This window comes from Microtus pennsylvanicus, chromosome 5, assembly GCF_037038515.1.
Source record: "Microtus pennsylvanicus isolate mMicPen1 chromosome 5, mMicPen1.hap1, whole genome shotgun sequence".
In the NCBI taxonomy this organism is placed as follows: domain Eukaryota; kingdom Metazoa; phylum Chordata; class Mammalia; order Rodentia; family Cricetidae; genus Microtus; species Microtus pennsylvanicus.
Window position 1 is genome coordinate 49,971,904 of NC_134583.1, and position 23,202 is coordinate 49,995,105.

The window sequence follows — 23,202 nt, forward strand, 5'->3', positions numbered from 1 at the left end:
TTCACCTTTGTGTCCTGACAGTGCTGAAAATGCAAAGTCCAATGATACTTGTTAAGATTGGGGTCAATATTTAAATGGATATTGACTTATTTAAAATAAGTCATCTTGCAAATTGGCCCCACACACAATTGTTCACTACAGAGTGAAGGTAAAACTCTTTGACTTGGGATTCAGTTCCTTTTCTCCCCTGGTTTCCTTCCCCATTCATTTCCTTCAGCATCTCATCTGCCTGTCAGATTGAACTTCCTGGCTTCATAACATCTGTCCCTCTACTTCTGACCACTTAAAATTCCCTGTGTCTTCTTCCTTGCAATGTGTGCTATATATTGCTTGCTTGCTTGACTAGACTGCAGGTTCCTTACGGCAGACTCCATTTTCATTATCTGGAATTGACCTGACAAGCAGTGAGTGTTGAGCAGTAAAGAAACAATAGACAGTAGTAGGAGCTGACACCTAACGACCCGTGAGGATAAACTTTTGTAGGAGAAGGCCTCACAACCATTGAGAGCCATAGTCCAGTGGGAGAATACTAGAAGACACAGCATCAGGACCTGAGGCAGCACAACAAGGCCTTGAAAACAGTCTTTTCTTCAGGAGGAGCTACCTTACACCACCGAAGTGTTAGTCTACATAATCTTAATCAAAACCCGGAGTCAGATATCAGGGTAAGGACCGGAAAGAGCAGAGAAGCAGGAGTTGTCGCCAGTTGCCTCCTCCCTCTCTCATTCCAGCATCCCACAATTGCTGAGATCCTGTCTTCACCCCACCTTATCACTTCCTGTCTCCACCTCCTGAGTGCTGGGATTGAAGGCATGTGCCCCTACTGCCTGGCTTCTATGGTTAACTAGTGGCTAGGTCTGCCCTCTGATCTCCAGGCCAGCTTTGTTTGTCAGAACACAAAATACCACACAACACAACATCATGTGTAGTGTGGCAGGGGCCCTGACGGGATAGACATATCCTCCAGTTCCAAAGAACAAAGGGGGGTTCTGACTTCTCCACACCACGTGACCTAGGCTGGCCTACTTGTCAAGAGCACAGGAGCAGAACTAGGTAGGACCACAGATTTATCCTGGAGCTGCAGGAGGGAGAGACTACAAGGCCCAGAGTACAGCATCCTTTCTTACCAATCCTGCATAAGAGAGAGCCACGGGGGCTGGGCCCGGTTTCTAGGAAAGAGGGGGAATGCTCGTGGGTCTGTGACCTAGCAGCATGTATTAAAAACATATTGAAGGATTTACCTTTGAAAGAAAAATTCTAGTAATGTTCAGAACTGGAAGCTATTCCTTTTAAAGCCACAGAATAAAATAATTCTCCTAATATATATTCTCTTTATGCCAGTTGTCTTCAAATGTAAGGTCCCTGGAGATGTGTTTTAAAAATATAAATTCTTGGTGTTAACCTGTGACCTAGGGACTTGAAGAAAGTGAGAGGCCACAAAAAAGGTTTAGTAAGAAGTGCCCATTTCCTGATCTGATGCCGACAGGAAAGAAACAGCAGAAGAGCAGGCAGAAGATTCCAGCGCATTCCTAGTCAGAGGAGGGCTCTTCAAACCCTGTCCCTGACGATGGGCACCTTGGCTGCTGCTTTTCACATCTACCATTCAGCCTGTGGAACCACGGTGGTACTTAGCATTTATTTGAAATTCTGTTCACTTAAATGTATAGAAAAAGAAATAATTCTTTTTCTTGGGATACTTTTAAGATACGTACCATGGTCCAAAATGCACAATACATAGGCTAAACTACAAAGACTTTTTTGTGTAATAAAGCTCTTCAAAAAGAACCTGTTACCAAGCATAATGGTATTAGGAAAAGCAGGCTCTGTACGAAGCAGTGAGGCTCTGAGGGAACCGTCTTGCTCGCTTTAGACGATTTCAATCAGCACATGAATTACAGGAAGGGAAACTTCAGTGTTAGGAAGAAACGAGTCATGCCTCTCAGAAGCCTGGAAAATGCCAGCATGCTAAACTTCGTGCACTCAACTAGGAGAGTCCAATATAGCACTCAGTATCTGTCGCTTTTCAGCCTTTTGGCAAAGGCTTCAGAGACACAAATGTTAGAGACTCGAAAATGGAGACTTCTGGAAAAATGACCAAAGCCAGAAATAAAGCTGTACTAATTAGAAAACAAATAATTAAATGGCCAAACCCGAATGCTGTGTGATGCTGAAAAGAGACAACTTTCTAAAGCTGCCATCTGTTTTACAACTCACTTTCCCGTACTACAGATCTACTGCATACTTCTCACAATGATCTAGCTGCTGGGCCAGAAATAATTACGGCACAGAATCCGGGAAGGGATCAAAATAGTTACAGAAGAGGGCAGATACATCATATTCTTGAGAGAAAACTATGTTTTAGCCTTAAAGAAAAAGAATTGTTATTCAAAGAAATGGTTCCAAATTGTAAAAAGAAAATTAGAGAATTTTAAAACTGCTACGACAACATATTTATGGCATCTAAACTTCTGTGGGACTCTTCTAGATGCTGCAGTGTTAACAGAATGCTGAGGCCTCTTCTGTCTTTGCTTGATTCCTAATTTATCTCTTAAGCCTGTGGTTTTACATGGCATCTATGTATTCGTGGTTCTCCAGTTTATAACAGAACAGATCCATATCTACTTGTCTATCACATAACATTTTAAACATCACCTAAATCAGACCTCTTGATTCACCACCCATGCCCTACAGGGAGAATCTACTCTCCATAGCTGTCCACATCTCGATGAATGGATCCATGCTCACCAGCTGGACCAAACACCCAACCGCTGAACTACAACACAGCGCTTTCACTCACACGTCTAAATCCTGTATCTCACGTGTGTTTCTCTTTGTTTCTGCTGTTGCTACCATATCCAAACTGCTACCACCTCTCAGAAATGATGCCTCAATATTTACCAAATTCTCTGTCTCTAAGTCATTGTTCACCTAGTGCCTGGAATGACTTCAAGAATAAAACTACACACATAATTTTCATTTCAAATATAATTGTATTTGTGTTCTTGGTACCTAGAACAGTGACTAGATATATGTTTAATTTTCAGTGGATACTGTCAATAATGATTTCATATAATGCTAATAAGTTCTAGTATCAAATCTCATACTTTTCTTGCTATCTCTATCGATCTAACGACAGTGAATTGTTTACTCAAAAGAAATCACTCATTATTAACTGTTCATTGATAATTGTAATAACTAGGATTAGGCTTGCTTGCATATTCCAAAGTACCCTAAAGGTAAAAAGAAATTTACTTTCTGCTAAAACAAAAAGTTCCGGAATGATTGGCATGGTGACTTTGTGCACTATGTGCCTGGCACCCCGTATTTCATTGTTGTTCACCAGCCCCAACACAGTTGTAGTTCTACTTTGCTGTCCAGGATGGCTACCCAATCACCAGCCAGTATATTCCAAGTCACCAGGAAAGCAGAAAGGCCTGAAGAATGCCATGGCTGCTCCATGTAGGAGGGGACTGCACACTTCCTTCACATCTCAATAGCTGCCACCGGTGACTAACGTAGAAAACTGGGGACTAAAGACACACTTATAGCAATGTTTCCAGCTAAAGATTCAAGAGAGGCTCGCCCAAATTCCAGCTGTGACTGGTCCTGTTCTAGCATAGCAATGCAGAGGTCAAAGTGTCTACATCAGGGTTTGTAGTCTAATGGCGGAGAGCAACATGCAAACAAATAGACTAAAGAGTTCAGCCCAGGTGGTAAAGACACTGGAAGCATGTTTTTCAAGGTTCCCCGAAGACTCTCTGTACTCAAAGGACTGAGAGCTATAACTGGGTCTAGGGCTTCACATCTGGATGTCCTGACTGCTTCTAAGACAGTCCTCAGCTCTGCTCTGCTGGACATGAAGCCTCTGTGACAAAGGACAAAGTTCATTTGAATGTCTATAAACACGCAGGAGCAACTGTGGTGACAGGCGGAACCATTTGGAACTGCCCATTCAGAAGTGTGTCGAGACTCGCCACTCCTTTTCAACTGTCAAAGGATGGGACTAATTGACTGTTTCAGGACTCCAAGACTGGATAAAATGAGTGCTGTCAGAAAAAAAGGCTTTCAAAAGGAGTACCATAACTTACTGTCAACCACTGGTTATCCAGAAAAAAAGGCTTTCAAAAGGAGTACCATAACTTACTGTCAACCACTGGTTATCCAGAAGCTCCTTAGCCGTGATTCTGTGAGCAGGATCTACCTTCATAAGTTGTTTCAGAACGTTTTTGCCTGCAAATAAAGGGGAGAAAAACCTTGAAATCTTACTTCTCTTAACCTCAGTTAAAGCCACACATCATCTGGACATGGTTTCCACTTAAGTTTTTAGTTGGTATTTTTTGTTTTGTTTTGTTTTGTTTCTGGAAGTTTTGACCATGAACAATCACAGTGAAGATATTACTATTTATACAAGCAAATATCATTGAATATAAAGTAGATTTTTATGATTAACCAGAGATTTACAAAACTTTTTACTAGTAGTCAATTTTCTTATATTAATTGTTTGCTTTAGTAAATAATAACAAACCTATACTCACCAGAATCACTTACAGAATCCCAGACCGGATCTTCGAATTGTAGCTCTCCCTTTCTTATTAATTCAAAGAGCTTTTCCTCCGAGTTTGCCAAGAAGGGTGGCTCTCCACACAGTCTAAACAAAGGCAGCCATTTGTTCATATGCTTTCAACGTAAGATTATTAAAACATAACTTTCTGCAGGACTTAGAAGCAGTGATGCTTTGTAGGAAAGTAACAGATGGAAGAGGAGAAGGGTCCTCTCTGGCTAGAGAGTGGAAGCAATGGGGCCATGCAGCTCAGTGCTGGTCTCAGCTCAGTAGGCACTCACCGAGACCACAGATCTACAAATGCCCCAGGATTCTGCGGGTGGGGAGACACTGGGGTGCAGGAAGGTGGGCGAGGGTTGAGTGCATAGTAACAGTGGCAGGTGTAAAGGAAGGCTGCCCCTTAAAATCCATACTATACACCAGATCACAGGAGCACATAAAGGGTTATCAGAGACTGCCAACACTCCTAAGAGTTTAATAGGCTAGGCCACAGTTTTGTCTGTGGAAAATACTATATCAAATGTTAGTAATGGTAACAATAAAATAAAATAAAACCAAAGAATAACTCTGGGAATTCTCTAGGTTCTGAGTCTCAGACAAAAGGCATTGAAAGAGGCACGATTGTGTCATTAGTATCAAAAGAAGGCCAGGACGTAAACCATCAGTGAGAAATGGCAGATGCTGGGTAAACACCAAGCCAACACCAGCACAGCCCAAGCACACGGGGCTGCCTGCATCTGGAGCACAGGGATTATTTCATTGGTTTCGTTTTAGCAAAGCTTGAGGCAAAGCAACCAAGCTGAGTCCAGATCTAGGCCAGAGCTCTAACAGGATGCTTTAGAGTTGAGTCCAGGGTACATTCTCAGTAAATGTTAACCTAACCATCAACAACAATCCCAACATCTAAGGACAGCCCTGAAGACAGCCGGCAGGTAAGTCCAGGGATGCCCAGGCAGAACTTGGGACAGCAATGCCTCAACGCTCAGGCACAGCCCTTCCCCCTTTACTAAAAACAGAATGGCATTACTCCATTACACTTGCCAAGGTACAGTCTATTCTCAGTATAATAAAGCCTTTTACATTTTGTATTTTTACTGACTTTCTTCAGTTATATTTTCTAAGTTTTACTTTAAAGATCCAATTGTGAACATTTTCTGATCAAGCTAAAATTTGGTATTTTATGACAATGACGATGAAAATGAAGGAACTTTGCAGGCAGTCAAGGACACAGTCTGGGGCAGAGAGTTTCTCCTGCAAGAATTTCTTGTTAGGGGACCAGGAGTTGTCAGGCTGTTGTGCAAACTCTTACTTTAATACTTTTTATTTTTCAAGCTCATTCTGACACTTTTCTTCTTACTTGGTTCACTACTGCTTAGTTTTAAAATGGAATTTTAAAAGCCATAGAACACAAAAAGAAACTAACCAGAAAAATGGTTGTCTGGACATTTGCTATCTATTATAAGCAGTGCGGGCCAGCCAAGGCCCAGCTCATTGAGCCTGTTATCAAGCAGAGTTATGCACGGCCCCCAGTCTCTTCGCAGCCTCTATAAGCAACTATAGCTTAAGGGCTAGATTTTAAATTTTCCACTTTTTTCTGTCCTTTGCAATTTTATTTACGCAAAATGTATCTAATGGTTGGTCAATCAGCAGCATATGGAATTTTATGACAGCAATTTCCTAGCGCGTCCAGAAAAGAGAGTCTAAGACATGAAAAATGCCTCCTAAAGCTGCCTGTTGTTTTCTGTTGTGTTAATAAGAATCAGGACAGCAGAGGAGAGAGCCAGAAAGAGTATTTATTTATGTTAATTTCACCTTCAGAACGTATGCTATCATTGTCCAATTAAGTAGAAACGAGTCTGAGTTAACTGATAAACAAGGAGGAAACCCTCACGGAGAAGGGAATGCGCTGTGCTGGGGATGAAGGGAACTGTCGATGGCTGCCACAGGGCTCAGCCAGACTAACGAGTAGGCCCTGGTGAGCTACGGGAGAATCCTCTGTGAACGAAGGACGGCGCCATTACACTGACGTGCAACCACACTCTGGAGCAGTAACATTCCAATTAGATATTTAAGAAAGAGGGGGAAATGAAAGGTGTGTGATACACTTGCTTTCCTCAACAGCAAATTCAAAGAGTAGAAAACACCATATGGATTATGTGATGATTCATTATGCAGATTAATATGGACTTTTATAGACAGTCTTAAGAGAATGAAAGACGTATTTAAATAGTTGCATGTTAATTAAAGACTAAACTCAGGATTTTTGCCCCATGGTTCTAATCGGCACAAGCTTTATGAATCCATTCATACTTCATGCTGTCTAAGCAACGACGCATGTGGACCAGCCCAGTCTCAGCCGCAATCACATCATCTGGCTTCTACTGCCTGTGTCTTCCAGTTCACACAACTGTGAAAATGTAACTACAGTGATGTTAGTATTTAGACATGATACGGAAGAGCAAAATCTCCAACACGACCATAAAACTAATGTTGCAGCAACGCTAAAGCGTTCAGAATCACTAAAGACAGAACAATGGTCACTAACAGAACACCTCTCAGAAAATTCACTTAATTTAATTTAACAAATGTATTGAGCACTGAATATGGTCTGACTGTTATATCGGATGCCGGGGATGCAAAGATGAATAATTTGAACTGTCTTTCACAGAACTTAAAACAAGGAAAGTAGATATGATAAATAGAATATTGTAATATTACCATGTAATTTGGTTTTTTAGAATGTTATTATTCACTGGGCGGTGGTGACGTACACCTTTAATCCCAGTACTTGAGAGGCAAAGGCAGGCAGATCTCTGAGTTTGAGGCCAGACTGGTGGTCTACAGAGTGAGTTCTAGAACAGCCAGGGCTATTAGGCAAAGAAACCTTGTCTCAAAACAAACAAACAAACAAAAAAGTGTATTGCTCACTTATCACAATGAGTACTATCAAAGGTACAAAGGTACACATTGTAAGCAAAACTTACTGCTTATGTTTCTATATTAGTATCGTTATTGTTATATTGAGACAGAGTCTCGTGTGCCTGGAGCAGACTATATAGCCAAGGGAAACTAAGTTCTGATCCCCCGCCTCTGTTTCCCTAGTGCTGAAACTGCAGGCATGGACCACCACACCTGGTACATGCAATGCCAGGGATCAAACCAGGGAGTCCTGCGTGCGAGGCAGGCACTTTATCAACTGAACTAACATCCCAGTCATATGGTCTTAATTTGAAGGTTATTATTTTGTATGATTTTTAAAAAAATGATGCCTTAAATCCTCTGTGAAATTCAGAAAAGGTTTATACATAGTAAATATATATCTAAATAGAAAGCTCTAGTGTATGGCCAACCTAGGAGAAAAGTTCACAGAGAGAGTATGCACTCATGACACACACGTTTGTGCTTGCACACAAACACATACCGACAACATGCAATGCAGAAGGTGAAAAAGGCAGGCACATGAAAACACACATGCAGCCCAAGCCTGGGAAAGCGAGCTAGAGCGAGGTTGTGAGCGATCTGCTCAGACACAACATGCCAGATGATCTGGTAATTTTCTAGAGCAAGGACCAATTATCAATCAGAGAGCTTTAGTCCACAAAGAGTGTGCTGCAGACAACCACCGTGTGAGCAGTGCAATCGGCAGATAGAGTGGAAGGTGAACAGAAGCAGGAGAGACAGCCAGAAAGATCCCGATCTGATAAAGCCAAAGAGGGAGGAGTAGGTTGGGATTTGACTAAATCATGACAGCAAGAGGGAAGGAAGAGCAAGAATTACCGAGGCTTTCCTGGTATTCGGGGAACCAGGAAATACAAAACACTCCCTAAATCCTCAGGTGACCTCCACCCAACTGTGCCCACGCCCCACTGTGTCTGTGCCGTGGGCGGCTCTAGGGCTAGGTGGCCTACTTCCCTACTACTGATGGGCTACAGTGAAGCTCTAAGCCTCGGCAAGGGATCAGGAAGGACAGATTTTCACTTGGATATGTGGGACACTCTTGCATTTGTAGATCCGTGCAAAGCACAACTGAAGGTCATGAGTTATAGCACTAAATAAATACTTAGGTGGTCATCCTGAAAGCTCGTGAGGGAGCGCTCAGGACAGGGCAGCAGCCAGACTGGATTTCAGATGACACCTTTAAAAATATATTGTCTAGTTTTCATTTAAAATCACAACAAAGAGGACCCTAAGAGAGACCTACATGGATCTAATCTACATGGGAAGTAGAAAAGGACAAGATCTCCTGAGTAAATTGGGAGCGTGGGGACCATGGGAGAGGGTAGGAAGGAAGGGGAGGGGAGAGCAAGGGAGGGGAGTGGAGAAAAATATATAGCTCAATAAAAACAATTAAAAATTAAATAAAATAAAATCTATGTTGATCTACGGTCAGAGGCTCCCCTTTTGCTTACATGGACGAACAGGCTACTTACAAAAGGTACATTATGACACCTATGCTCCAAATGTCACACTGCTGGCTGTACTCATGGGCATTGATAACCTCTGGCGCTGCCAAATAAGCAGAAACAAAATAATATTAATAATACAATAAATGACTTTTAATTGCTTAAATACAAAGCATAAAAATGTGCTGATGTGTTGTAAATTATTCCTCCAGAGGGAAAGAAAAGAGCCAACAGCAGATGCTGAATGAATAATGTACAGGCCTCCCAACTGATGGCACCAAGTCCTCACTCCTATCAATTAGTCCCTAACGACAATGGCAGAAACTGCACTGCTAAATGTGCAGTTCTCTATTCCTGCGAAATGGCCAGGTGATCTTACAAAGGTTCTGCAGTTATAACAGAAGACAGTAATATCTTAGACTTTCCCTCAAATATAAGGAAACACACAACTTAAGTAAATATTATTTAAATCAAGGCCAATATGTACAAATCTGGATTCACAGAAAAGCTAATATTGTGGTTATGAATCACGTCAGTAGAATAATGAAAATAATTATGAAATCATAGCACTATAATGACAGAATATGTATTATTTGCCACATTTTCTAAGTAAGAAAACCGAGATAGAAAGCACGTTCACATAAGACTGGGTCAAAACACCAGTGAATCCCAGTGCAGGATGAGGCTCCAAGTATGTGCGACTCAATTCCTGGCTCTCTGACTGACAAAGGTGTTCACAGCAGGGTCCCTTCAAACAGCCTCTCAAAGTAGCACCGTGCCTTTAACCTTAAGATGCCACATGCTTTAAAGTTGAGGTTTTAGGGCTTTGTTTTCCAATGAGTGGCTTTTTAAAAACCAGTATGATACTGAGAAATGGTCTATTCTACTTTTACACATATAAAAAAAAAATAGTCACAAACTCAAAAATAAGATACATGTTTAGGCTTTAAAAGAACATTAAAATTTACAGTGTTTTTATAATAAATTGTGCTCAGAATCCTATGAGCCAGTCATGTAGGCATTTGATACCCTCTGTCAATGAAAGTAAAAATCATGGAGACTTAGCTACATTCGCACGCTGCAGAATGCTTCCTATGGGAAATCTGCATTCTTATTGAGAAAGCACACCAGTCTCCTCCACTAACACACTGGCTATATGCATGTAATGCTCTCACACGTGAGTGCACACTCTCCAGCATGCATACACTCAGACGCGCGCACACACACACGCATACACACACTTTTATAACAGATTCTAAAAGTAAATGGAATTTTATCTTCCCCACTCTCTATGATTAAAGGAATTGAAAACAACAAAAAGAAGCCAAAAGATACACGGGAGAATGAGAAAAGGCTAAACTATAATAGTTCACAAATTAAATAATTTGTCTCCAAATAATTGAAAATTTACACCATTTCTCTTTTTGCAATTGTTGTGTGTGTTTGCAGTCTTTAGCTGCATGTAAAACTTTAAATACAGAACCAGCAAAGCGCGAGGTGCTCCATGGCCATGTGTCTATCATGGAGGCAAATTCTGAGTGAGATCCAGTGAAGGCCGCCTGACCGCTGCACCACAGCAGGGCCAGGCCTCCTGGCCTCCACTCTGTCAGTCTTCCTAATTATCAGGGGCATTTCTACGTGCACTGTCATTGCAGCCCTCGGGGAAGCAGAAGCCAGAATATCTGTGCCAAGGAGCCATTTAGGAAGTCAGCAAAGCTCCACAAACCATCTGTCTTCCCTCTTGTTCCCCCACTTGTTATCAGTGTAGACAACTAATAAGCAGGCATAAAACTCAGGGTGCTGGGATATATTTTCCCCATGTAACCACAGACCAGATGTCTTTTGCCAATGGGAGGATCTGAACAGAATCTAAAGTAGCCTTTTCCTAAGTAAGATAAAACAATTTAAAAACTTTATGCATCAAGGAGGCAGGAAAAAGCAATGAACAAAGTATACTTTTCAGCCATAAAACAGATAAACTACTGATACAACATGCATAAAATAGCAAACTCGTTCTGTGGAACAGAAGACACAAATAAGTACCCACTGTATGTTTCAAGCACAGCTAAGTTCAGAGATGGGAAGTCTGAGAAGTACTGGGATGTGAGAGGGAAATTGGTGGGAAGAGATATAAAATAATAAAGTGCTGTGCACGCATTGGCATGGCGATTATATAAATCAGAGCTCACTATGTAGCCCATCAATCCTCCTGTCTCAGCCTCCCGAATGTTGGGGTTGCGGGTATTGGCTACCCCTCACTTCAGGTGTTCTACCTTTTCCGCATCTTCTCACTTACCCATATAGATAGGAGTGCCACACGTGGTCTGCATCATGCCTTCGCTCCTGGAGCCATGCTTCCTAACCGCCAAGCCAAAATCAGTCACCTGAGAGCAGATACACAGGCTCAGCCACCCAGTGACTTCCAGCCACAGTAACTACATTTAATCCTCACTTCTTGGGGATGGACTTTTCCTTGTGTTACTACTAAAAACCTGACTTTCCCTCTCTGCCCAACCTCTTTGAGTGCAGAGAAACTTGGTAGAGAGAACCCAGGATGTTGACTGTTCATGCTTTTTATTAATTCTTTTGGTAAAGATTTTTATAAGTTACTGCTTATAGGCGTTCATTGCAAAAGCCTAGCCTTGGAATGTGTTATCTATTTCTCTGATCCTGGAGTTATGGTCCAGTAAAAGCAGAGTTTAAATGAAAATAGTTACCAACACTAAGACTCCTTTTTAACATGTATAACCAGCAATGCTTGTTTTCCCTTACTACTATTTCCTTTGTGAGGACCAAGTATACTAAGACATCTGCTACACTACTTGAAATGAAGCAAATTAGCTAACTCACTCCAACATGACCTGGCCTCAGCCGGCCTGAAGGCCTTTTGCTGCAACTTCAGTCTCTTGTTCCATTCTAAATCTTGGTAATTACACCGCCAGTTACTAAATATTTGTCACGTACCCTCGGTTGTCTCTCAAACGGAATGCCCTTGCCCCACAGCAGAAACAAAGGCGCATTCACGGTGCATGCAAGCAAAGCATGGATTCTTTGTTCGCACTGAATGCAAACGTCAGGGCCTTACAAAGTGCAAGGGAATGATTTTAAGTACTATGTGACTTTACCAAACCAGCTCTCTTTTCCTTTCATAGAGTCTCACTCTGCAGCCCAGGCCAACTTAAAACTCACTATGCAGCCAGGCTTGTCTTAAACTCATGGCAATCCTTCTGCTTCAGCCTCTCCGTGCTGGGAATACAAGTGTGTATCAGTATGCCTTGAATCAATTGCTGTCCATAAATAGCCCATGTGGAGCGTAATATCTGTCTCTCTCCACACAACATCTCTACAGACACAAACATACTAAAGCCTTCATGACCCAGTTCCATTACTCGGAGAGAACTGAGTCTCTCGTTTGCCAAAAGTTAACTGAGCATGTTCTGTCTCAGGCACTCCTCCACATTCCAACAAAGAATAAACTGATGCTCTTGCCTGCATGGAGTTCACAACGAACTAGGAAGAACATTCTCTGAGGGACACCAGCAGGGTTGCTGAGTCTGTTTCTACTGCATATGGATTCAGCTTCTGCAGCACCAACTTACAGACACATTTGATTCTAGAGATAACACTTGCACACATTTTGAAAGCAGCCACTATTAAAGTGCTAAGTAATAAATAATGTATTCTATCATTTGTTTGACATTAAGGAACACTTAATTTGAATAAAATCTTCAAGAATAAACACTTGGCACATTAATTGTGGTTAAGACATAAATATTAATACCCGGGGAAAATTTCAATGAGAAATACAGACTGTAGCATTAATTTAGAATCAAAAGCACAGCCAAGGTGTGTTTTTCTCTAAATCTGTAACACATTTACATCAAATTACCAGACATAATTTTGAAATTAATTAGAATTCAGAGCATCTGTTTGCTTGCTATTAACTAATGATTTAGACTCATCCAAAGGAATATGCACTTTGAAAAACACATTTGGTAGTATCATTTTTATCAGTTACAACTTCTTTTGTGAATTTTTACTTCTTAGCACAAATGGCTTAGAGTCAAAAGACTCCAAACTGTGTCTACGATGTCTGTAGGCACTTTGCTGCCGGTTTCCGGGCAAATATTGAGTAGTATTTCTGGGCTCTTACCTTTATGTTTAAGTTCATTTCATTGTTATCATCCAAAAAGCTGCTTTTAACCATTATGTTTTCCAGCTTTAGATCTCTGTGCACTATATCTACCAGGAAAACAGACAGCCAAAGTGAATAACAGAAGGACAGAGAGAACAGGAACAGGACGATAAATGCAGCGTGAGGAAGACCAAGCATGACTCTTCTCTGTCCCATCTTACTCACACCCCCTTCTCCACATCTCCATCAGAAGCCATTCTCTCATGTCTGCCTGTGCCCTGCCGTGCCAGCCTGGTGTGCCAGCCTGGTGTGCCAGCCTGGTGTGCCAGCCTGCTGAGTGCAGAAGGGGATCGGTCCAAGGCTACACACTCCCAGGAGAATCAAAGTAGCCTGGGTCACAACACAGCCTTGCTTATACAGGTAAGGTTTTCTGTGTCCTTAGTTCTCTAAATAGGGGACTTGTGCCTCTGTATAACAGTACTGTCAACATAAACGTTTTAACACATTGTAATTTGGCTACATGTGCATAAACTGTATTTCAGTGTATTTTTCTAAAATAGCAGTATGCATTTTTTTACTGTTCATATGTTGAAATAAAATACACAAATCTTGGGGGCACAAACCTCTAGCTGAATGGGTCAGAGTTGAGGTGAGATTTCTGTGTACATTCAAATAATGTATCAAACACTCCTCTGCAAAAAAAAAACTGAGTTCTCGTTCACAGCGAAAACGTCTCAAGCTGTAGAAAGTTAAGTGCTTAACTTCGAGGGAAAAGAAGCTGACCTAGCCTTGGGCTGGCAGCCGTAGCTAATCACTTACAGTTCTCATATATCCTCCGGGTTTTGTCTGGAATTCTTACTAGTGCTGTTACTCCTCCTGTCTCTGCTTACATAAATCCCCTACCATCTTAATTAACGCATTTTGGTGATGTTTTAATCGTTGATGGGGGCAAATCTCCCTATCACCCCACCTTTTTATCTTGGCTATTCTCACCCTCTTTAGAATAATTTTTAAAATCTCACCCCCCCCCAAAAAAATGCTGTTGAGACTTTATAGCAATATACTGGAAACCGTATCATTGACAAGGGATACCGGACACAAGCGTGGCCTTCAGCCTCTGCAAGCCTTTCCCTACCTGAGTCGTCCTCTCGTCTGAGCCCGTGTTCCTCGGGTCTAGTTCTGACACACATCTGTGCTCCCTGCCCTTCACACAACTCTCCATTGAGAAATTGCCGCACAGCATTACAAGCTGTTTCTGCCCTCTGTCTCCTGCTAGCCTAAGCTACTTGAGGGGTGGGGGCCTTAATTTTTTCATCTTTGTAACTCTGGAGCTGAGCACAACACAGTAGGTGCTGAGGAAACAGATCCAAAGCCTGCCACTGACCACTGTGGAACGAGTACTTCCTCACCTGTTAGATGAGAACGTTCTAGAGTCACACCCAGGAGCCTCAAAGAGAAGGGGAGTAGGGACAAGGGGCAGCAGCGAAGCTGTTAGAATGAGCAGAGCTCTTTTTAAGCGTGTTTTCTAAGTGTTGGAAAATCACTATCTAATACCTTAGTAGATAATGTTACTACACACTTGTCAAAACCAACAGGATAAAAAATACCAGCAATGAGTCCTAGTGCAACTACAGGGTGTGGGGACCATAATGTGGGCTGCTCTGCACATGTGGCGCAGGTGCGCGCTGCAAACTGCTCTTCCTTCCGGTTTGAAGCCAAACCGCTCTAAAACTGAAGCACACTATCTCACGAGGTTAGAGCATGTGCATTTTAATATCAATATGCAAATAGTTTAGGAAAATTCACTTGATCTACTTGGATTTTGATGACATTAGCCACGTTTTAAACTTCTAGAATAAGAATGATCATGAATGTTTGCTCTTGCATATACAATGTATTTATATGCCTGCATTGTTGCTAATTAAGATGTCTATAAATACAATTAAAGGGAAACATATGGAAATGTGCTTGTTATCCACTTATATTACCAAGCTCTGCCAATGTGATATGACTCTTAAAGACCATCCTATTTAAGCAACAGCGGCATCTCCATTTATGGAACGGCGAGGAGTGCGGTCCTCTTCTTACCCTTGTTATGAAGGTAGGCAATAGCGGACGCAAGGCTCTGAATTATCAGCCTTGTCTCGTTCTCTGAGAAGTGCCCTTTGGCATCCAGAACTTCTTTGAGTTCTCCATCCTCACAAAGCTCCATCACAAGGTACATTTGCTGAAATTGCAGATTTAAAAGTCAGAATAGGAGAAAGTTATGAATTTTTATGGGTTATATACATCACAGGTGTGATCACAATCAATTTATTCAAGTGGAAATGTCTTGCATACCATATACAAACTATTGTACTGAACACAAGAGGAACGAAGAAGCGGGAGACAGAGTTCCAATATCTTGTGGTAGGTACTAACAGCCCGACATGCCATGGGACTGTGGAAGAGAGGATGCCTCTGCGTAATCAATGCTCGCCAAGGACAGTGAGCACTGATTTCTGGGTAGAGAAGGTGGGGGGAAACCAGGGAGAGCTGGTGGCCAGTATACAAAGCCCTAACGCCCAGAACAAAGCAGCTATTAAAATAAATGTGGAACTCTGTTAACAGCACTGCAGGCTGCTGGGTGGAAAAGAGGAAGACAGCAAAGGGTGAAGCTAACAGGAAAGATTGGAACAAGTTTATAAGGAGCCTTGGATAGCACACTCAAGACTATGGATTCCCCAAGTCCCATGTGAAACAAGAGCCATGAGGTAAAAGTAGTATGATGTCAATTTTGCATTTCTAGGTCAACACTACAACCGTAATGTGCAGCAAGGCTCAGCAAAAATTCTCCACAAAGACCAAACCCAAGAGCACACACGATGGCCTCTGTGGACCACATGGTCTCTTTCACAACAGCACAGCTCAGCAGCACACACGATGGCCTCTGTGGACCACATGGTCTCTTTCACAACAGCACAGCTCAGCAGCTACCTTGGGATCAGCCATAAACAACACAATGCTGTATTTATAGACTCAGAAACCTGAGTCTGGTGTAATTTTAAGGTTATGGAATATTACTCTTTTACATTTTGTCCTTCATCTGGAAGTGTAAAGAACTTATCTTATGGGCCCTATATAAGCAGGCAGCAGGCCAGACGGACTTCAAAGGCTTCCTGTGTTAACAGGGGGACCTGTGGAGCATGGGCTGGACACAAGAAAGGTGGTAGCTCCATAGTTTTCCTGCTGTGATAAACTATCCTGACAAGGGTTACTTAAAGGAGAAAGGGTATGTTCTGGCTCACAGATCTAGCTCATAGTTCAAGGGACGGTCTGTTATGATGGGAAAGTCGCTGGCTGCAGCAGAAGCGTGAGGTGGCTGCCCACACCGCATCCAGGCGAGAAGCACAGACAGTGAGTGTTAGTGCCAGCTGACTTTCTCTTTTGTAAGAAGTATTTTTAAACGTTAAGTTGATTTCTGTATGCCCCAGCAAACTTAAAGAGATCAAAGGACAACTTACTGGTTCTCTTCCACCATGTAGATCCAATTGATGTCAATAGGCTCAGAAGCAAGCACCTTAGCCCACCGAATATTCTCACGAGCCCCCACTTTCTCCTATTTATGTGGTCTGGGACCCCAGTCCATAAAATAGCACAGTGGGTGGGTCTTCCCACTTCAGTTAGCCTGGTCATGATAACCCCTCACAGACATGCCCAAAGCTCACTTAATGTAAATAATCCTTCACGAGCCTGCCTACAGGTCTGGGTCCAAGATGATTCTAGACTCTATCGAAAGCAAAGATATGAGAAATGTCAAAGAGACAATGAGACAGCAGAACTCAGCGACTAGGAAACAAGGATGAAATGCCTCTTCTGCATCGGCCACTTCTTTATAAGACGCCTGTAGATATCCCACCATAAAGCCGCTTCCTGGCCAACTAAAAGGCATGCCTTTCCATAGGCACTGCCAGCAGGCAAATCACCCTCCACGTCTCCATTCTGATGTATATTCTAGAGTTTTGTTGTATGGAAGGTTTGGGGGTCTGTTTCTGTTCTTGTGAACAGCTACTAATCCAACTTCTATGTTCAGTCAGTATGCTGAAAGCAGGGAGAGCAGTAAGTGTCTTTTTTCCTAGAGAGACAGGCTTTCGAACTGAGCCACACTTCTCAGTAGTTACAGTATACATTGGCACAATTTATAAAACGTGCAAGGTGCTGGACAGATGTGTATTGCTAAGAGCACTGGCTACTCTTCCAGAAAACAGGTTCCATTCCCAGCACCCACACGACAGCTCACAGGCATCTGTAACTCCAGTTCCAGGGGAATCTATCGCCCTCTTCTGGCCTCTGAGGGTGCTGCATGTGTGGTACACAGAAAATAAAAATAACTCTTTTTAGAAATGTTAAATGCGTGTTGATCAAAGTTATAGTGACAGTGCATTACAGCTATTTGAAACAGCTGTGCACACCTAGAGCACAGACAGACTTACAGTCTGAGGGTTTCATCAGCAGTATACAACCAATCGGATACCATTTCCTTAGAATAGTTTCAGCTGTCTAGACCTGTGTGTTTATGGGCAGATCCAGCTCATGTGAATCAAAATCAAACAAAACAGAAAAGAACATCCACAGATGACCATTTTCCTTACCTTCAAGCTTGTGTTTTTACCATAATAGACTAGTTTGTCCCTCTGCTTAAGTAAGTTAAGAACTGGAAAGTCATTAGTCAGCACAGCAGAGCACTGTTCTGTGAGAGAGATGCCCATGAGGCAAGCCCATGATTGTCCCAGCCCCTGAAGAGTTGCTGCACCATGGGGCAGAATGGGATGTGACTAACAGATGACGAGATGAGAAGGGGTCCATGGAATTGGGTGGCATCACAGAGCCTGCAGACAACAGCAGCAATGATGGGAGGAGGAAGTTGCTTGAAACTGCCAAGCCCAGTATGCAGCCAACAGGAGAGCACCTTGAAACTGCCAAGCCCAGTGTGCAGCCAACAGGAGAGCACCTTGAAACTGCCAAGCCCAGTGTGCAGCCAACAGGAGAGCACCTTGAAACTGCCAAGCCCAAGTGTGCAGCCAACAGGAGAGCACCTTGCAGTACTGCAGGCCCAGTAGTCTCCGTGAATTCAGGAGATGGAGATCCAAGACAACTAAAGTTTCCAGGGAAACATATCAAAAAGGGAAACTCTACGTATATATGCACACACACACACACACACACACACACACACACACACACACACAGAGAGAGACAGAGAGACAGAGAGAGAGAGAGAGAGAGAGACAGAGAGAGAGAGAGACAGAGAGACAGAGAGAGAGACAGAGAGAGAGAGACAGAGAGAGAGAGAACTTCAAATCTTCGACAGTGTTAATTAGTTAACCATTGTCCCAAAGCTGGGAACTAACCATGTGAAAGACCAGAGGGGACAGTCACTGGTGCTCATGAATGGCAGAAAAGCTGTGTTCTCATTGGCCAGAGAGAAATCCCATAATCATATAGCATTGGAGACAGTATGAGTACTCAGAAGGCCGCACCTCAGGAGAAGGGGAAACTAGTCCTGTTGCAGATACTCTGTTACCCGTCACAAAGAATAAATCAAGCACCAAAGACATTGAGCTGTCTCCAGATTACTTACTATGTCATAAAATACAATTCCAGAATCATTAATAGAGCCAGATGTGGTAGCGCATGCATATAATCCCAGCCATCGGAAGCAGAAGGCTCACTAATTTCAGGGTTATCTAGTGAGACCATATTGTCTCTTCTCAAAATAGACATTAAAATCTAAAAATCTAGTACCCCAAATGGTAATTTTTACAATATCTGGAAGCCAATTAAAATTAACTGGCAACCAGGCTTTGTAGTGCACGCCCGAAATTGTAGCACTCACGCGCTGAGGTGAGAGGTTCACGAGTTCCAGGCCAGCCTTGGCTATGTAGCAATTTCCAGACCATCCTACCTACATAGAAAGACCTTGTATTAAAAGACAAAGATAGGTAAATAAATATATAAGTAAGAGTATAAATAGTAAGAAAATATAACACAGAATGAAGGAGGAAAGGCCCATCAAAACTGAGCTAACAATAACATACACCACACAATCAGTAGGAAAAGGTCTGCAGTTCCCATCACTGTATTTGTGAAGTGTGGAGACACGGAGTATGTTGAGATCATATGTTGAATATATACATGAAGGAAATCAAATTTCTACTGGATGAGATGATAAATTAGATGTAAAAACATAGTGAAGCTGAAGTCACAGTAAGAATCAAACTATACAGGTTGAACAGAGAAAAACGCTGGGAATGAGCAGAGCAGCAGTGTGCGTGAGAGGTACCAAGTGATCTGGCATATGTACCAAGCCCTCCAGAGTAGGGCAAGGAAACAAAAAAAAAAAAAATACTTGGGGAAATAATTACTAAAATTTTCCTAAATCAGATGAAAATCAAACTCACAGACCCAAGAAGCTCTATGAATCGCAAGCACAAGAAATATGAAGCAAACTTTATCAAGAACCATTGAAATCAAACTGCCTAAAACTGATGATAAAGAGGCTGGGAAGACGGAAAAGACAGGAAGAGCACTGGTTACTGGGCAGAAGCCCGGCTTCCATTCCCAGCATCCATGTGATGGCTCACAGCTGTGTCTCCAGACCCAGACAATCTGTGGCCCTCTTCTGACCTCCTTAAGGACCAGGCGTGCGAAACGAAAGAGACACACACACATACAAAACATTCACACACATACAGAAACTTCTAAAAACAAAGAACAAAGCTATTAAAAAAATATTGGGGGATAAAAGACATCACACTTCGGGGACAGGAAGCAGGGCATCACTTAACATGTACAAGGCCAGGGTCTGACCTTCAGGGTCACCAAAAAGACAAAGGACAGCTGCAGTCCTGTTGCCAAGCACTTTCAGTTGATAAGTGCGGTGCATAACCCAAACTGACTGTTCGTAGCTACTTGCGAGTCTGGCAGAGAGAACAAAGAACAATAGCCAACCCTGGATGAGAGGGATGCATTGTACCCACAGGCCCATTAGTCGTCTTTAATCCCTCAACAACCAGAGGAGTCAGCACTTCACAGGTGAGACGCCTGCACAGAGAACAGTTGAGTAACTTGGCCTTATTCTCACGGCTACAAAGTGGTGGAATCAGGACATAAGAAACAGACTGTCTGTCCGCATGCATAGCCACATAGTGTATTGCTTCAAGTGCAAGTAATGCCCAAGCTCACGAGGGAAAAAACTACAGTTAAGACTAGAGAAGGATAATATCCAGGAAAGAAAGGAGACGAAAAACACTGGAAAGACATAGACAAAAATGTGTTATGCCCTGTTCAGTTGGTATTCCTGGGAGGCCTGCTCTTTTCTGAAGAGAAAAGGAGGAGATCTGGAAGAGAGGGGCGGGGCAGCTGAGAGGAGTGGGGGAGGGGGAAACTGCAACTGGGTGCAATGTAGGAGAGAAGAATTTTTTTAAAGCATTTTCTACACTGTGCCAAGTAAGCCTCTTCATTGGATCATGAACCTAACCTTGAGAAACCTTCACAATCAAATGGTCTCTAGCAGAGAGACCAAGAGCAAGAGAAAAGGATGCCATCTCGATGGCATGAAGCTATTCTAATCTTAAACAGTTTCTAGTGCGCCACCCAGAACATGTAACTAAAAACATCAATCTAATCATTGCACACCTAATTATACAATCAATAATAAAAGTCCTCGAGAATGTTCTCATCAATCTCTGGTGACAGACTTTTGCCAAGGACATGAGCAACTACGCCCCAGAGGGCTACTTCAGAAGGGAACAATATTCGTTTTGTAATAACAACCCTCAAACCGTAGAACCTGCTGGACCTTTACCTTGGGCGTCTCAAACACCTGCTCCAGATGGATGATGTGTTTGTGTTTGACGCTCTTTAGGATGTTCACCTCCCGCTCCAGTAGCTTCACCGCAGAGCTTCCAGCCTTAACCAAGAAAGAGACAGATTGCAGATGGGAACGCCACTCCAGTTTCCTCAGTGCGGAAGTTAGCTATGTTACACCTTTTCCTGCGCTTTTCAATAGTGTCTTTCTTAAATGATATCATGCAATTTATCCCATAATCAGATCAAATTATGCCCCTTCTTTCCCTTGTCCAATTTAAAGCTGTATTTCATTTGGCCTCAATCAATCTCTTGAACTGTTTCCATAAATTAGCTACAACATGGCCTCTGACCCCTCACAAATTTTAGCATTTCTTTTTGATATTCCCTTCAATTGAAGTGATCCTTTTGCATCAGCATAACAAAAACAAAATCTTCCAATCAGAGATGACTTAATAACTCAAAACTTGTCTTTTGTTGTCTTGTTTTCATTTATATGTATAATATAAGAGATAAATAATCTATTATATAATATATTATATTTTCATATATATAGGCAATGGGATCTTGTATTTAACCTTGTATGTGCTAATTTCTGGTCTTCCTGGTTAACTGAGGAGACAGAGAGACAGAGACCTTGCCTTAGACTAATTCAACAGTGTCTCCTAACATCCAATCCTTCCCATGCCTGGGCCAATGGTAAATGAAGGGACCACGGGGCTGTCCTTCAGAAGTAGGTAAGATTGTCTAATCATCTGGAAAATTCTAGGGTGCTCCCCTAAGGCTGAAATTGCCATTATCTTACAATAAATATTCTCCTCTTTTTTTTTTTGTCTTTCTTCAACACAAAATATTCTTGAGAGAGGTGACAAAGGACTTATTTCTGCACACACTTAGAGCCAATCTGGGAAGTACATAATGGCTCTTAGGGAAACAAACTGATCATACGGCAAACATTTTCTAGTCCAAATTTTACTTAGGACCATTCCTTCTTCCAATTCCATTTCTCGTTCAACCTTCACCGTCTTTGAGTAGGGAGGATACTGATCCCTCTGCTGCACCCCACCCAAGTAGGATGAAGGCACATTTCAAGCTTAGCCAAGAGCTCAGAGAAACAGTGACCATGAGGAGTGAATTCCCGTGAAGTTAGCACAATTTCTCCTGCTACTCATCTCAATTCTGTTCCCGCCTCTTTCCCCAAATGGCTTGACCGGCATGTGCTGTAATCATATGCTCTCCAGTTCCTGTATTGACAGATCAGTTTATTTTGCTACTTTAGGATACTGTACTTCCAGTACCAGTATGTGAGTGAGAGAGTAATCCCTAAAGTTGCAAATATAATCCCCATACTGAACCTATAGCCCTGACAACAATAGAAGCAAAGAAACAGCATGCCAGGCAACCCGGTGGATGATCCCTAGAGTCCCAAAGAACTGCAAGAGCTCCTAGAAAGGTTCTGAACTGCTTTACTAAAGTTGGTATGTCACCTCATTAAACCTGGAAATTTGCTTTAATCACAAAAAATACATAGAGGTTACTAGTTAATGTCTTTCTTTTGTGTGTGTGTGTGTGTGTGTGTGTGTGTGTGTGTGTGTGTGTGTGTGTGTGAGTGTGTGTGTGTGTGACAGGGTTTCTCTGTATCTTTGAAGCATGTCCTGAAACTAGCTCTTGTAGACCAGACTGACCTAGAACTCAGAGATCCACCTGCCTCGGCCTCCTGAGTGCTGGGATTAAAGGTGTCTGCCACCACAGCCCGGCAGGTTACTGTTTAATTTTATAGATCCAATACTTGTTACCACAAATCCAAGAAGAAAAGACCATAATGGTGTCATTTTGCTTCTTTATCCAGACAGAATTTTTCAAATGTTGATGATGACCTGATGTGAAGTTTGGGATCTTAAGGAGAAGCCCCGTCCCCTGCCAACAACTAACACAGAGGGGGTATGGCAGATACACAGGGACGGTAGACTAGATGGGAGGGGAATTGGCCAATAGTAAAGTAAGAGAATTAAAAAAACAATAGAAGAAAAGTATATCCAATAGCTCAGGAGGGGTAACAGGATTTACTTCCAGCGGAGACACCCATACTTCCAGCCCTTCACCTGCACAGACTGAGCACCACTGCTGACTTCAAGTTCACTCGCGAAGTTTATGTATCTGGTTATACTGGTTATGCTGGTGCTTTTGCATTTTGCAGACAGCACATGTCTACTGAGTCAGGAACTATCCTTCACAAGAGACTAGAGCAGTCCCCA

General features: G+C 42.4%; 1 protein-coding gene across 1 annotated transcript in view; it reads right to left on the bottom strand.

Annotated features, from left to right (window-relative positions):
- Window positions 1-23,202, bottom strand: part of Stk33 (serine/threonine kinase 33) — a 168,379-nt gene that overhangs the window by 43,854 nt on the left and 101,323 nt on the right. The window contains exons 5-11 of the mRNA XM_075974823.1: window positions 20,946-21,050; window positions 15,188-15,326; window positions 13,118-13,206; window positions 11,261-11,348; window positions 8,992-9,067; window positions 4,536-4,648; window positions 4,145-4,230 (exon numbers count right to left, since the gene is read on the bottom strand). Coding sequence (XP_075830938.1) covers window positions 4,145-4,230; window positions 4,536-4,648; window positions 8,992-9,067; window positions 11,261-11,348; window positions 13,118-13,206; window positions 15,188-15,326; window positions 20,946-21,050 — 696 coding nt within the window. The remainder of the gene's footprint in view (window positions 1-4,144; window positions 4,231-4,535; window positions 4,649-8,991; window positions 9,068-11,260; window positions 11,349-13,117; window positions 13,207-15,187; window positions 15,327-20,945; window positions 21,051-23,202) is intronic.